The following is a 13,163-nucleotide window of genomic DNA, read 5'->3' on the forward strand; positions in this document are numbered from 1 at the left end:
TGAGGCCCATGGAGAAGAGATTGGTCAAAGTCACGCTCCCGTCTGATTATAGAACAGAAAAAGTCAGCTGGAAGCGCTGAGGATCACTTCGTCCAGATGGTGGCAGGACTTCAGGAGGCCTGTGGACCCCTGAAAGTGGGCACAAAATCAGGAGTTCTGTGCTAGAGGGATCCTACTTCTCACAAGGGGTAGAGGGATCCTACTTCTCATGAGAGTCTAAAAGTGTGGGAACTAGACCACTCTTTACCGATGGGAAGATTGAGGATGGGGACAAGCAGGGGCCTGCTCAAGAGCAGTGAATTAATGGAAGACTTAGGAATCAAACCTAATCCAAAGGGTTAATATACACCCAATTTACTGTGTTGTAAAGACCAGCTTGGGGAAATCGATGCACCCAGGAGATGAATCCAGAAACAAAACTTTGTTCATAACAAAGATTTCCCCAGGGTACTTACCAGCATTCCTCCTACCCCCTTTTTCACTGCCCTAAATATACAATGCGTGGGCGAACCACTCAGCTAGGGAAGTGCCTGATCAAACAGATCATGGATCAATACCATTTATGGAGAATGAAGTTGGGGCTACGCCAGGCACTGGGGCATTTTGTCTGCTTTCGATCATATAATCTCCCAACACCCCATGAGCAAGTGTTATTAGTCTCATTTTACCAAAAAGAAAACTAAGGCAGGTAAACGGTTTGCCCAAGGTCACTCAGCTAGTAAGTGACAGAGTAGAGCTTCTTTCTGCCGTCCAGAGATGACCCTGAGCTTGGCCAGGATCCTGTTCGCAGCTTTCCCAGGCCGAGTTCCAGGAATATGACCCTTTGCTACAGCAGCCTCTGGGGTCAGGGCACTGGGGGCTGGCCTGGAGGCTGAACAAACAGAGCAGCAGAAAAGGCAGCTCCTCTTCTCTGGTTCCCTGTCTCCCTGTCCCCACCTCTCCCTCCCTTCCTCAGGCATCAGACAGCATAGAACCCAGTTCGCCAGGCTCATCGTTAGAGGCCCTGCCATGTCATCTCCAAGGCCCCTTCTGGTGCTGGCCCTGCTGGCATGGGTTGTTCTGGCCGACCAAGGTGCAGGAGGGTGTTGGTGGCCATCGGGGCCAATGTAGGGTGGGCGAGGTTGGCCTGGGCTTGGCTGTGCCGACTGACAACCCCTCCCCACAGAATCATGCAAGGACCGCTGCACTGAGGGTTTCAACGCCGACAGGAAGTGTCAGTGTGATGAGCTCTGCTCTTACTACCAGAGCTGCTGCGCCGACTACATGGCTGAGTGCAAGCCCCAAGGTGCGTTCAGAATGGCTGGGTGGGCCTGGGATCCCCTCTGCAGCTGGAGACTCACCACCACCCACTTTGCTTGCAGTGACTCGCGGGGATGTGTTCACTCGGCCAGAAGACGATTATGGGGTCTACGACTACCATGAGGAGAGCAGTGTCCACGCACAACCAGCGAGCTCCACCCTCAGCTCTGACCTACAGGCCCAGACTGAAAGGACTCCTGAGCAGGCAGCTGTTCTGAACCCAGAAAAAGTGCAGGGGCCCTCAGAGCCTACAGTGAGGCCTGCGAGCTCTGCTCACGGGACCTCCGAGTCCTCAGCAGAGGAGCTGTGCAGTGGGAAGCCCTTTGATGCCTTCACTGACCTCAAGAACGGTTCCATTTTTGCCTTCCGAGGTGACTCCAGGGGCAGGTCTTGGGGCTGGGGTTCTTCCCCAGAAGCATCCCCTCCCTCACACCGCCTCCTCCACTCTAGGACAGTACTGCTATGAGCTGGATGAAAAGGCAGTGAAGTCTGGGTACCCCAAGCTCATCCAAGACGTCTGGGGCATCGAGGGGCCCATTGATGCTGCCTTCACCCGCATCAACTGTCAGGGGAAGACCTACCTCTTCAAGGTGCCAGGCTGTGGGTCAGGGTCAAAGGTATCCCAGACAGGGGTTGAGGGCTGTTGTGCCCAGGACCAGGGTGGGCAAGAAGGCTGGACCTTGGCCTGTGGTCCCTAGCTGGAGCTCTGTGAGGACAGGGAAGCCCAAGGTTCCAGGGTGACAAGCCTGGAACTGGGACTGCTGCTGGCGGGGGCGGGGGGGGCAGACTCTGCCTCTGCCCAGCCAGCCATCTCCTCAACCCTCTCCTTCCCTACCCTTAGGGTAGTCAGTACTGGCGCTTTGAGGATGGTGTCCTGGACCCCGATTACCCTCGCGACATCTCTGTTGGCTTCACGGGCATTCCTGACAATGTGGACGCAGCCTTGGCCCTCCCAGCTCACAGCTACAGTGGCCGGGAGCGGGTCTACTTCTTCAAGGGTACTCAGGGGTGGGGCAGTGGGGAGAATGAGCAGGCAGTGGCGCAGTCTGTGTTCTTCCACACTTCACTGGGGACAGGCCACCAGTGATGCCCACCCCTGTGCCAGAAGCTCCTAACTTCAACAGCCTTTGGGCTTTCCAGCCTTGCTCACGCCCACCCCTCCCCAGGGAAACAATACTGGGAATACGAGTTCCAGGAGCAGCCCAGTCGGGAGGAGTGTGAAGGCAGTTCCCTGTCAGCTGTGTTTGAACACTTTGCCCTGCTGCAGAGGAACAACTGGGAAGACATCTTTGAGCTTCTGTTCTGGGGCAGACCCTCTGGTATGGAGGGAGGGCAGTGCCGTCTTGTTTCCCCCTCAAGAGGGCTGGGATCCCGCGGGGCTGGGGGAGGGCTGGGCTGGCCAGAGGGGTTTGCGATGGTACAGCTATCCATCAAAAGCTGTTTGCTCAGGCCAGACTTTGCTTCTGTTGACTCTTGGAGGGACCTTATCTCCACCTGGGCCCCACACCTTGGACTTTGCCTAGCACAGCCAAACGCACAGCCAGCAGGAGGGGCTGTGCTGAGGCAAATGGGGAGGGACGTGGTGGAGGGAGGCCGGGTGCTGGGCTCTGCCACTAGCTTGCTGTGCATCCTTGGGCACCTGGGGAACTCTAAAGGCCCAGGCCCTCAAGGCTCCCCATTAACCCCTTCCCTGCCACAGATGGTGCCGGGCAGCCCCAGCTCATCAGTGAGGACTGGCCTGGTGTGCCGGATCAGGTGGACGCAGCCATGGCTGGCCGGATCTACATCTCAGGCTACGCTCCCCGTTCCTCCTGGGCCAAGAATGTGAAGTCTAAGCATCGCAGCCGTAAACACTATGGCTCACGGAGTGGGCGTGGGCGTGGCGGTGGCCGCAGCCAGAAGCGCCATCGGAAATCACGTTCACTCTGGCTGTCCCTGTTCTCCAGTGAGGAGAGTGGCCTAGGAGACTATATGTATGATAATAACTACGATACAGACTGGCTTGTGCCTTCCACCTGCGAGCCCATCCAGAGTGTCTACTTCTTCTCAGGAGGTGGGAGCCCCTGCCACCCCTGTAGCAGCTGGTCTAGCTGGGGTCCTCCCTGCGGTCACTGGTTCCCATGAGGTGAACACAGCCCTTGGACAGTGACTCCAGAAAGCCAGGCCAGGAGCCCTTGGCTGCACTGCAATGTTCAGTGGCCCTTCCAGGAGACACCTGGGTCTTCTTTCTCGGGGCAGGAGTGGGCAAAGCCAGGCGGGGTCTCACACACTCTCTCCCAACCTCTCTTCCAGACAAGTACTACCGCGTTAACCTTCGCACACGGCGAGTGGACAGTGTGAGCCCTCCCTACCCACGAGACATCGCCCAGTACTGGTTGGGCTGCCCAGCCCCTGGCCACCTGTAGGAGAGGAGTTTGAGCCCACACAGCTGGGCCCTCTGCGGCTCCCTCCTTCGACCTCCTCCTCCCAGCTCAATAAAGATGTCTTGGCCCTGAGTTTTAGACTACCGTCCTGACTGGGGGGGACAGGCAGGAGGCAAGGATTTGCCTGGGTAAAGGAGGAGAGGCGGGGCTGTCAGGATGGCTTGGGGAGGGGACAGAGAAGAGCCTCCGTGTCTGGTCCATGTTGAGCTCAGGCCCTTTCTGTGAACCGTAAAAGCTGTGGGCGGGGACAGCCTGCGGAGCTCCTCTTGAGCTAAGCAGCTCTCAACAAACCACCAGCAGCTAAACAGGAGCTTGAACGCCTCTGATGATGACAGGAGTCACCGAGCTTTTCCTCCCAGCCCTGGGCTTGATTTGCCTCTTGGAGTTGACTAGCACCGTGGAGAATGAACGGCAGAGGGGATGGGCTCTGCTTCAGCTTTTCTGCCCATCCTGAGCCTGAAATGTTGTTAGCTCAGACACTTGAGTCCCTAGGGAAACTGGTCACTGTGCTCCCCCAAACCCACCCCTAGGACGAGCCTTTCTTTGAGGTCTCTGTCTTGGGTCTGGGGTGCAGGTCATTAAAGTTAGGAGAGTTAGGAAAGGGCAGGAACTCAAAGGATGAATTTAAATGCACCTACTTCACTTAGTGGCCCAGAAGACTTCCAAGCACGAGTACACTATAAAAACAAACATCTTTCTTAAAACCCTTCAATTGTACCTGCGCAACGGCCTCTGGTTCCAGGTTCCTGGACTCTAGGAAGCCCCCCTGGGCTCTTGGGGCCAGGGAAAAGGGTTAGATGCAGGCAAGGCTCTAAAGGAGACCTGAGGGAGATCTGGTGGTGACAGCTGCTCCCCAGCCCTGCTGAGGGTGGGGTGGCTCCCGCTCATCTGCTGTCTCCCATCTTCCTCCTCCTTTCCAGCCTCAGCAGCCCGGTCCTCGGTTGTGGGACAGGACTCCACCCACTCTCCCCTGAAGGCAGCCAGCACTAGTGCTGAGTGCTTCAGAAGGGGCAGCTGGAGCGCTGAGAGCACTGGAGAGGGGGACCTCTGACTTCCTGGATGGAGTCCTGGGAGGATTTTCATGAAGCACAGGATTTCTGACGCTGACTGCCAGTTTGCATTTCAAGGAGAGGCCCAGGGGGAGCAGCGGCCTCAAAACTTTTGCTCTACCCGTCCCCCACCTAATCCCAACACTGCCTCTGGCCACCCGTCTTTCCTCCCACTTTTCTACCTCACTGGACCTGGGCACTAAACCTCTCCCCTCCTGGAGGCAGGGCCAGCCCTGAGCGGGATAACACCCCAATTGGCTTGGCCCTCTGGCTCCTTACTCTGCTAGCTCCATGGTTCACTCTGTGTTTGCATCTCCAACAGGTGATCTGGTGGGGGAAATTTGGGCAGGGAATAGGGGCTACAGGGTTGGGGTAGAGGCTCTTGAAGTGAGTCCTAGCTTGACTTCCACCTCGGCCTGCAGGCCATGCCGGTGGGTTGGGCCCTCACTGGAGAAAGTGGACAACCTTCAGCAGAGGGCAGCTGCTAGTGTTGGAGTGGGTGTTTGCGGCACGGCCCTACCCTGACATTGGCACCCGTGAGCACCTGGCCCGGGTCACCTGCCTTCCTGAGGCCAAGATACAGGTAAGCTGTGACCGCCCCTCAGGGTAGGGGTACTCTCACACAGCCAGCTTCTGGGTTTGACCCACAGCTCCTTCTCTCTGGATATCCTGCCTCCAGGTTCTGCTTTCCCTGTACGTGGGGGGAAAGGGGGAAGGGGTGCTGGAGAGAGAAGGATTCCTTCCCTTACCAGGTGTGGTTCCAGAACTGGCAGACCAAGAGAATCAAGAACAGGAAGCAAGGAGGCCTAAGCCGCAGGCCTGAGCTCCCCAGATACCCTCCAGCAGTGCCAGGATCCCCACACACTGGGCCAGCTTCCACCCTCCAACAGCACACCTCAGAGTGTCGACATGCCTCCTGTCTGGCTCCTGGCTTGGGTCCAGGGCAGGGCTGGGTGGGGGCTAAAGCCATAGCCCCATGGGGACCTACTGAGGCTTCAGGGGTTCACCTTTCTTCAGAGTGCTACTCCCCAGACTTCACTAGGCAGCCTGTCTGACCTTACCTATGCCTCAGCCATTGTCACCAACCTGGACCACTCCTAATCTAGGTCCAGAACTTGCAGGCCCCTGCCTCTGGCTCCAATTGCCCACCCTGCCCCTTACGACACATGAGAAGTGAATACATGAGACTGGGTCCATGTCTCCATTTACACAAGGGTGTTCTTACGGGAAGGAAGTTTAGCTCAGGGTTCCCTCCCTTCCACCGTCCTCCAGGCCAGCCTAGGTGTGGATCCTGTACAGTGACTGGGGCCGGGCTCCTGCCTCCCAGCACTCTGAGTCTCCTGGGGCATATGCCCATTGTCTTGGCAGGAGGTACCTTCAGAGGGATGAGGTGGGGGCTACGTTTTCTACCTCTCTTGCCAGGACTGGTCCCCAATTCTTCTCACCCCAGCTGATGACACCTCCTCCTGCTAAAGCAGAATGGGCAGCTGCCCCTCACTTTCAGGCCAGTAGCTAACTGACTGCTAAGTAAGCTAGGAGAGTGCTGATCCTAATTCTAGACTGCTGGGGACCAAGCCTTTCACAGCTCAGGGCCTCCTCTCCTGACCGCCTACCACCTAAACAAATTCAAATTAATCAGAACCATGGATCTGAAGAGAAAGTGATTGTTAAAGTAATAAAGTAGAAATAGGAGCTGGGGCTTATGTGTAAATTATATGATAAAAAAATTACGATTTAATTTTCATAAAGATCAGACTGGCCGCCTCTCATGCAGGAGACAACCTGACGGATTACGGACGCAGTGGGAGGATGCTCGTGGCAGCACTGGGTTTTGGTAGCAGCGTCCTCTGTAATACCAACTAATGTCCAAATAAAACCCATGCTCTGTACCTTAATCCAGATTATTGTTTGGAGCAAATGAATGGGGACGAGGGCAGTTTGCTTTTGAAATTTACCTCCATCACCTAATCCCTAAATGGGCCAAGTCCCAGATTCTGGGTGGGAGGTATTATCCAGCTTCTGCTGGGATTAGGTAAGAGGGATAATGGCTGACAGAACCTAGGGAGATGAAAACCTTTGCTGGCAACCCCTACTCCTGGTCTCACTGGTTCTAGGACACTCCAGCTGCCTCTACTTCTGGAGCTGCTCTGCTTCAGAGAGAAAAACATGGAGTTTGCAATCAGATTCAAATCTTGGCTTTGCTATGTAACCTTGCAACTCTCAAAGTCTGTGAGCCTTAAAATGGGGATGATAATACTTGTCTCCTCTGTTTTGGGAATGAGAGCAATAATGTATGTGAAGGTGGTATGTGACATATTGTAAAAGCTCTTAACACACCATTAGTTCCTCTCCCTCTACAGCAGGCCATGAGAAACCAGGAAGGCTCCAAGTTCTTGTTCTTCTAGCCTCCTGCCAAGCACTCCCCTTTCTCCCTGGGAAGCCCTGGACCCAGAGTGCACCAGGGAAAGCATGATATGGTGAGACAGAGGAAATGGCTGAGAGCAGACAGAGAGTTCCCTTTTCTGTGACAACTGGAGGACAACCCGATTCCTATTTCTAACTGTGCTCTTGCCGATAGAAACCACCTTGCACAGTGGCCATCTCCTTGGCAGGAACTAGGTTGTTACCTCTCTATCCCCAGACACTAGCACCGTACTTAGCCCATAAAAGAGCTCTCACTAAGTGCTCAGTGCCACAGAAGCCTTTTGGCTTGAGTCGGGCATTGGGATCAGGTAAAGACCCCATTCTAATGAAAGGGGTGTGTGCGTGTGGAATGACCCCAATCTCATCATGAGAAGAAAACACCCTGGATCAGAAGCTGTTTGAGAAGGCTGGCTCCTTACCTAAAATTTGGAAGTGTTCTAACCTGAATCCAAGTACCTGGGGGATGTGAAAGCTTAAGGCTTTGTGGGTACCCTAGTCCACAGAGTTCAGCACAGGTAAGTACAGCCAGGATTCTCCACAAAGCTCCAGTGGGGCTTTTTAACTTAAACAGTTCAGGTGCTAGAAGCACTGTAAAATGCCACCTCCATTTTTTTCCTCACAGTTGACATTTCTTTCAAACAACCAAAAAAACCTAAGATTTCTTAACAAAGTGATATATGGTAAACAGAAGGGTCTAAAACTTGCCTTTCTCTCATGTAGAATATTGCCCTGAGGCTCAGACTTGCTATGTATCAGGAAGAAGCTAGCAAACATTGTAGAGTAAATTTCTACTGAGCCAATGAGTGTATTGTTTCAAAGAGAAGAGTGCTCTGGGGGGAAAAAAAGACCACAGGAGCTCATGCAGTGAACAAATGGAAAGACGAAACCTACCATTAGGGGCAGACCCTGAACAAGTCTAAGAACTATGAAAATCTTTGGGCTTTTATGTTGTCACAGGTTTGAAGTAAAAATACAATGAATACAATAAATATTTATTGGATAAATAACTAATGCTGATATTGTTTTTAAGTGTCTTGTATAGATTCTATCATCATATCACTAATATAAGTTCTAGAAATTTAGCATTACATGGAGACTTCAGGACCACCTAGTAGTCTTTGGCTCCTTTTAACAGAGGAAGGACCACAGCAGGCCATTTGATCTCTCTCAGCCTTAGTTTTGTCTTCTGGAAAAGGGGCCTAAGACCATTTGCTTTTCCAACCTCCAAGACTGTCGTGAAAACCAAAAGCAACTATGTAAAACAATTAGTCAACCATGAGCATTTACATACTATTTTTGTCACTTACCCAAACATGTTTAAGAACCCACATAAAATATCCTACATTAGGCTTATGTATAATATGCAGACATACTCATAATGTATACATTCTGTGTACATATTCATGTGTATGTTTATTCACATTCATATAGTTACATATATAAATCCGGAAATAATCCCTGTCCACAACAAATCTCTCTTTCTACTATTACAGTCGAGATAATCCACAGCAGGCACACTCTCTCCACAAACACAAATACGTACGAGGGGTTTTGCAATTAAAAGCAGATAAACTGTTTTGCCACCTATATTGTTTACATTTTTGGAGGCAGAGCAAAGGGTGAAGAGAAGATGGGAAGTTTAAGGAGGGCTGGTGAGTGGTAGAGACAGGCAGAAGCGTTTAGAACATCTGAAAAAGGCAAGCAGAAGAAGAGGATGGAGATAGCAACTAAGGTTCCAAAAAGGTAGCTGTCTGACTTCCAATTCCGCCACCCTGTACCAACCTGTTTTTCTCTTATTTGGTATCCTCTGATCAGTTCTTCTTCCAGCACAAACGGGAGAAACGGAAACCTTTCTGCTTCCTCGGAGGTTTCAGAACTAAGTTACAGGACTGCATCAAGGATATGTGGAGCATGGATGATGACTGATCTGTGTACTTGTGCAAGTTCAAGGCAGTGTGGTCTACTTCTAGGAAGACCTGGTTTCTGTTTATTCCGAATGGGAAACAATCCATCCCTAGTGGTGCCCAAAATGGACTGGTGAAGGCAGATGGGCACCAGGATCAGGAGAAGGTACTGACAGACCAGTTGTTGTCTGAGTCTCCTCTATGCTCCCTCTGGCAACTGGCAGACGATAGGGCTCCCCACAGGAAGGGCACATAGCCTTGGCTCAGCCCTGACTAACCAGAGCTGAGTACAAAGAGCCTGATGGGTTGACTGAGAGTCAGTGATTGGCAGCCGGGAGCCTGGAGCCCCTCCAAACCCTCTCCAGACTTTGATGATGAAGTATCAGTTATATCTCTCCCAACTCGCCTTCCATCGCCCGCACCATGACATACAGCTCCGCCAGACCTACCACAGAGGCGACGATCAATGCAGCCAGTACCCGCTGGGGAGGGAGAGAACCAGACAGGGGATGAAGGCCAGCCTCCAGTTCTGTAGCCTCCAACACCTCTAATAAGGATGGTGAGAACCCCAACCCAGTCCATAAGTTGGGGAAGAGGATTCTCTTGAGGTTATTATCTACACCCATGACGACTGGAAAGCTCAAATGCTTTTGTTTATTGCATTAATATTTGTTCAATACCTAACCTATACAAGGCATTTTCACATACACCCTCCCTATCCCATTAACACTCCATCTGGAGCACCCTACCTTGCTCAGTGCCTACTCACCGAGGCCATTTCTGTGAAGACATACTGGCTTCCAAGGTAAGTGCAGACGAAGGCAGCTGCCACCGTGACAATGAAGTTGAAGATGGTGATGATCAGAGCCTTCACTGATCTCACTTTGGGGAAAAACCAGGGAAGAAACCTTGAGGTCAGCATCCTCCAGGAGCCCCTTTTATCTCATGGCTGCCTCCCCCACCAACTGGGTTCCCCTCAAACAGCAATCCTGAATAGCTCAGGCTTCACACCACAGCACTGGGGTGGGAAGGAGTGCCATGACTGACCCTCCTAGGGACAGCCTTTAATGCCTGATTTCCTAGCACCTCACCTTGTTTTCCCAGGTCACTGAGAATCCCACCATGCCTTGAGTCCTGGGAAAAAGAAAAAGCAAGTGATTTCAGAATGGAAGCAGCTCAGAGGGAGCCCAGAGAGTATCCATTTGTTAGTCTGGGCTCAGCCTTCTTTATTCCCCAAAATATTAACTCTGTCTTCTCCATGGATTCTTTTGTCTGGGACCAGTTGGGTTCTTTTCTGGACCACAGATCAAATATTTCAGAGAAAGGACAGAGGCTCCCAATACCCCTCTCTTGCTCCAGGGCAGGGGTACAACAGAGAACAGTAGGGAGGCCTGTCAGAAGAAAGGCTCCAAGGTTCATTTCCACCTCCACAACTTTTTCTTTTTTATTGGGGAAGGGGAACAGGACTTTATTGGAGAACAGTGTGTACTTCCAGGCCTTTTTTTCCAAGTCAAGTTGTTGTCCTTTCAATTTTAGTTGTGGAGGGTGCCGCTCAGCTTCAAGTTGTTGTCCTTTCTTAGTTGTGAAGGGCGCAGCTCAGCTCCAGGTCCAGTTGCCGTTGCTAGTTGCAGGGGGCGCAGCCCACCATCCCTTGCAGGAGTCGAACCGGCAACCTTGTGGTTGAGAGGACGCACTAGAACCAACTGAGCCATCTGGGAGCTCAGCGGCAGCTCAGCTCAAGGTGCCGTGTTCAATCTTAGTTGCAGAGGGCGCGGCCCACCATTCCTTGTGAGACTCCAGGAGTTGAACCGGCAACCTTGTTGTTGAGAGCCCACTGACCCATGTGGGAATCGAACCGGTAGCCTTCAGAGTTAGGAGCATGGAGCTCTAACCGCCTGAGCCACCGGGCCGGCCCTCCACAACTTTTAAGAATCAGTTACCATCTAAGCCCAGAGTCTCAGTGAATGAGTTGGGAATTATATTTGGTTTGTATGTAGCACAGAGCTTGTATGGTCCCTGAATAGTACACAAACCAAGTTTCCAGGTTGTTTCCTTCCTCTGTACCTCCTTCCAGTGCAGGGCCCTGCTTTTTGGAGCTACTCAGTCCATGTACTGAAGAGCAGGCCCTTACCTGACAGGTGACATTACGGGTGATCCGCTTATATTCCTCATTGGCAAGATGTATCTTAATTTTCTCCAGACGGGCAACAAGCTCTGGGTTCTAAGGCAGAAAAATCAAATGAGAAGAATGATATTCCCAGTTTGCTAGGAAACATGTCACAATCACTGGTTTCAAAGAGCAAAGTACTGCTAAGGGTACCAGGAGACTCATGTACCAGTTCTGCCTCCACTGCTTTGCAAACTGTTTTTTCCTTCCTTTTTTTTTTTTTTTTTTAAAGAGGACACAGCTCAAAGTGGCCCATGCAGGGATCGAACTGGCCACCTTGGTGTTAGTAGCAACGTGCTCTAACCAACTGAGCTAACCAGTTGCCCTGGAAATTTTTTTGTTATGGACCTATTTTCCAATCTGTCAAACATGGAGGACAATATCTGGTTCCCCCACCCCAACTCCCAAGGATTTAAAAGACAAATTTTTGAGCCCAAAAGTTAATCCATAAATCTGGATGTATCACGAATAAGCCCAACTCGGCCAACACCCACTCACAAATATATCCCTTACGTACCCTAGGAGGCTTCACCACCTCTGGGATATAGATTTCACTGCCTTCCAGGAGCTCATGAAGGTACAGTGTGGAATCTGGGAAGAAAAGATTTCCACAAACATAATGATCCATAGAGCTGAGGTCAAAGGATTGAGATCAGGAAAGGGTCTAGTCCTTCTATTCTTTCTCCCAGAATAAAACATGGCCATTTCTATTCCAATTCATATCCGGGATCATTTTCAATTGGGAAGAACATAAGATAATTCCACATAATCACCTCCTAGTGTTGCACAGCTGAGTTTAACTGTCAGCTCTCAATTATCCTGCCAATGTCACAGCCAGCATGTTAAGCCACTTATACTTGCCTTTAGGTTAGGTCATTTCTGTGGTCATGCTAGAACTGCCTTAAAGGTTTAAGTCATAGCGATGCTGTATCCTCAGAGGACACTGTATTAGATGAACGCTAAGATCCTTTTTAGCTCCAACAGTTAAGCAGTCTACCCTTTATACTTCTGGGTAGGCTATATGAATTCTGGAAAAAGACCTTACATCCCTGTTTGTTCTGTTCCCACCCTTTACACTTAAGGGAACTGAGGCCCACGGAAGAGAAATAACTCCTCCAACAAGAGTTAGTGGCAGCGCTGGGGCTAGAGTTGAGATGCTACTCCCAGCTCAGACCTTTCTATCATCCTATCTAAACAAACAAGTCAGATTTACCCACTTTTGCTTTTGAGATGAAAAGAAATCCAGACTTCCGAACAGGACAAGCGCACTAGGCTAAGTTGGTTTTTGAATGAGGCTGAAACGGAAGAAACTGAACCTGTGAGGTGGTACTGGGTTAGAACCTGAACTTCCTCAAGGGTCAGGTGGGCCTACGTGGGCCTGGAAGTGGAGACTCTCAAGGGATCAGAAACTGCACACGTAAATTTTGTAGCACACGAGGAACGCCCATGGAAGTTGTGAAGGGAGTGGGTTGCCCTAGGATTTAGGAGGTGACTCTTGGGGTTGGCTCCATGACCGTTCGGCGGGCGAAAGAGAGTGATGGATTTTTCCCTCAGAAAGATGCTAGAAGGGGAAAAAAGACCTCAGGTGGGAACAGACTCTGGAAAAAAGGAGGCGACTGGAGAATGGGTCTCTCACCCTTTTCTCTCAGGTACTGGTGAAGATCCCGGAGCAGGCGGAAGGAAACCAGGCGAGCGGGACCACTGGGGCCGTCACCGCCCTTGTGCTTCTTCCCCAGCGCGGCCTCAAGCTCTGCCCGCAGCTTCCGGGGCAGCTGCTCTGGCTCCAGCTCCCCGCCAGAGCCCAAAGCGCGCACCAGCCTGTCGCCAGCAACCAAACAAGACGCCATCTCTGGCCGACTCTCCGGTCACGTGACCCCCGAACCTGGACTTCCGCCAG

At 51.6% G+C, this 13,163-nt stretch overlaps 3 protein-coding genes across 3 annotated transcripts; 2 read left to right on the forward strand and 1 right to left on the reverse strand.

Annotated features, from left to right (window-relative positions):
- Nucleotides 1-878: 878 nt before the first annotated feature.
- VTN (vitronectin) lies at nt 879-3,794 on the forward strand. Its single transcript, XM_033089060.1, has 8 exons — nt 879-1,072; nt 1,166-1,285; nt 1,362-1,670; nt 1,750-1,889; nt 2,141-2,297; nt 2,466-2,618; nt 2,999-3,352; nt 3,592-3,794. Exons 1-8 carry the CDS (start codon nt 1,009-1,011, stop codon nt 3,702-3,704), a joined length of 1,410 nt encoding a protein of 469 aa, XP_032944951.1. The 5' UTR covers nt 879-1,008; the 3' UTR covers nt 3,705-3,794.
- Nucleotides 3,795-4,519: 725 nt separating this feature from the next.
- SEBOX (SEBOX homeobox) lies at nt 4,520-5,872 on the forward strand. Its single transcript, XM_033089428.1, is given in 8 exon segments — nt 4,520-4,525; nt 4,993-5,045; nt 5,047-5,093; nt 5,194-5,354; nt 5,524-5,600; nt 5,602-5,669; nt 5,672-5,789; nt 5,791-5,872. Coding segments are annotated over 8 exon segments (612 nt in total).
- Nucleotides 5,873-8,150: 2,278 nt separating this feature from the next.
- TMEM199 (transmembrane protein 199) lies at nt 8,151-13,154 on the reverse strand. The gene is made up of 6 exons (XM_033091800.1): nt 12,903-13,154; nt 11,784-11,857; nt 11,231-11,320; nt 10,191-10,233; nt 9,869-9,981; nt 8,151-9,581 (listed from the first exon to the last, which is right to left on the reverse strand). Exons 1-6 carry the CDS (start codon nt 13,111-13,113, stop codon nt 9,486-9,488), a joined length of 627 nt encoding a protein of 208 aa, XP_032947691.1. The 5' UTR covers nt 13,114-13,154; the 3' UTR covers nt 8,151-9,485.
- Nucleotides 13,155-13,163: the final 9 nt, after the last annotated feature.

The sequence above is a fragment of the Rhinolophus ferrumequinum genome, chromosome 21 (genome assembly GCF_004115265.2).
Source record: "Rhinolophus ferrumequinum isolate MPI-CBG mRhiFer1 chromosome 21, mRhiFer1_v1.p, whole genome shotgun sequence".
Lineage (NCBI taxonomy): Eukaryota > Metazoa > Chordata > Mammalia > Chiroptera > Rhinolophidae > Rhinolophus > Rhinolophus ferrumequinum.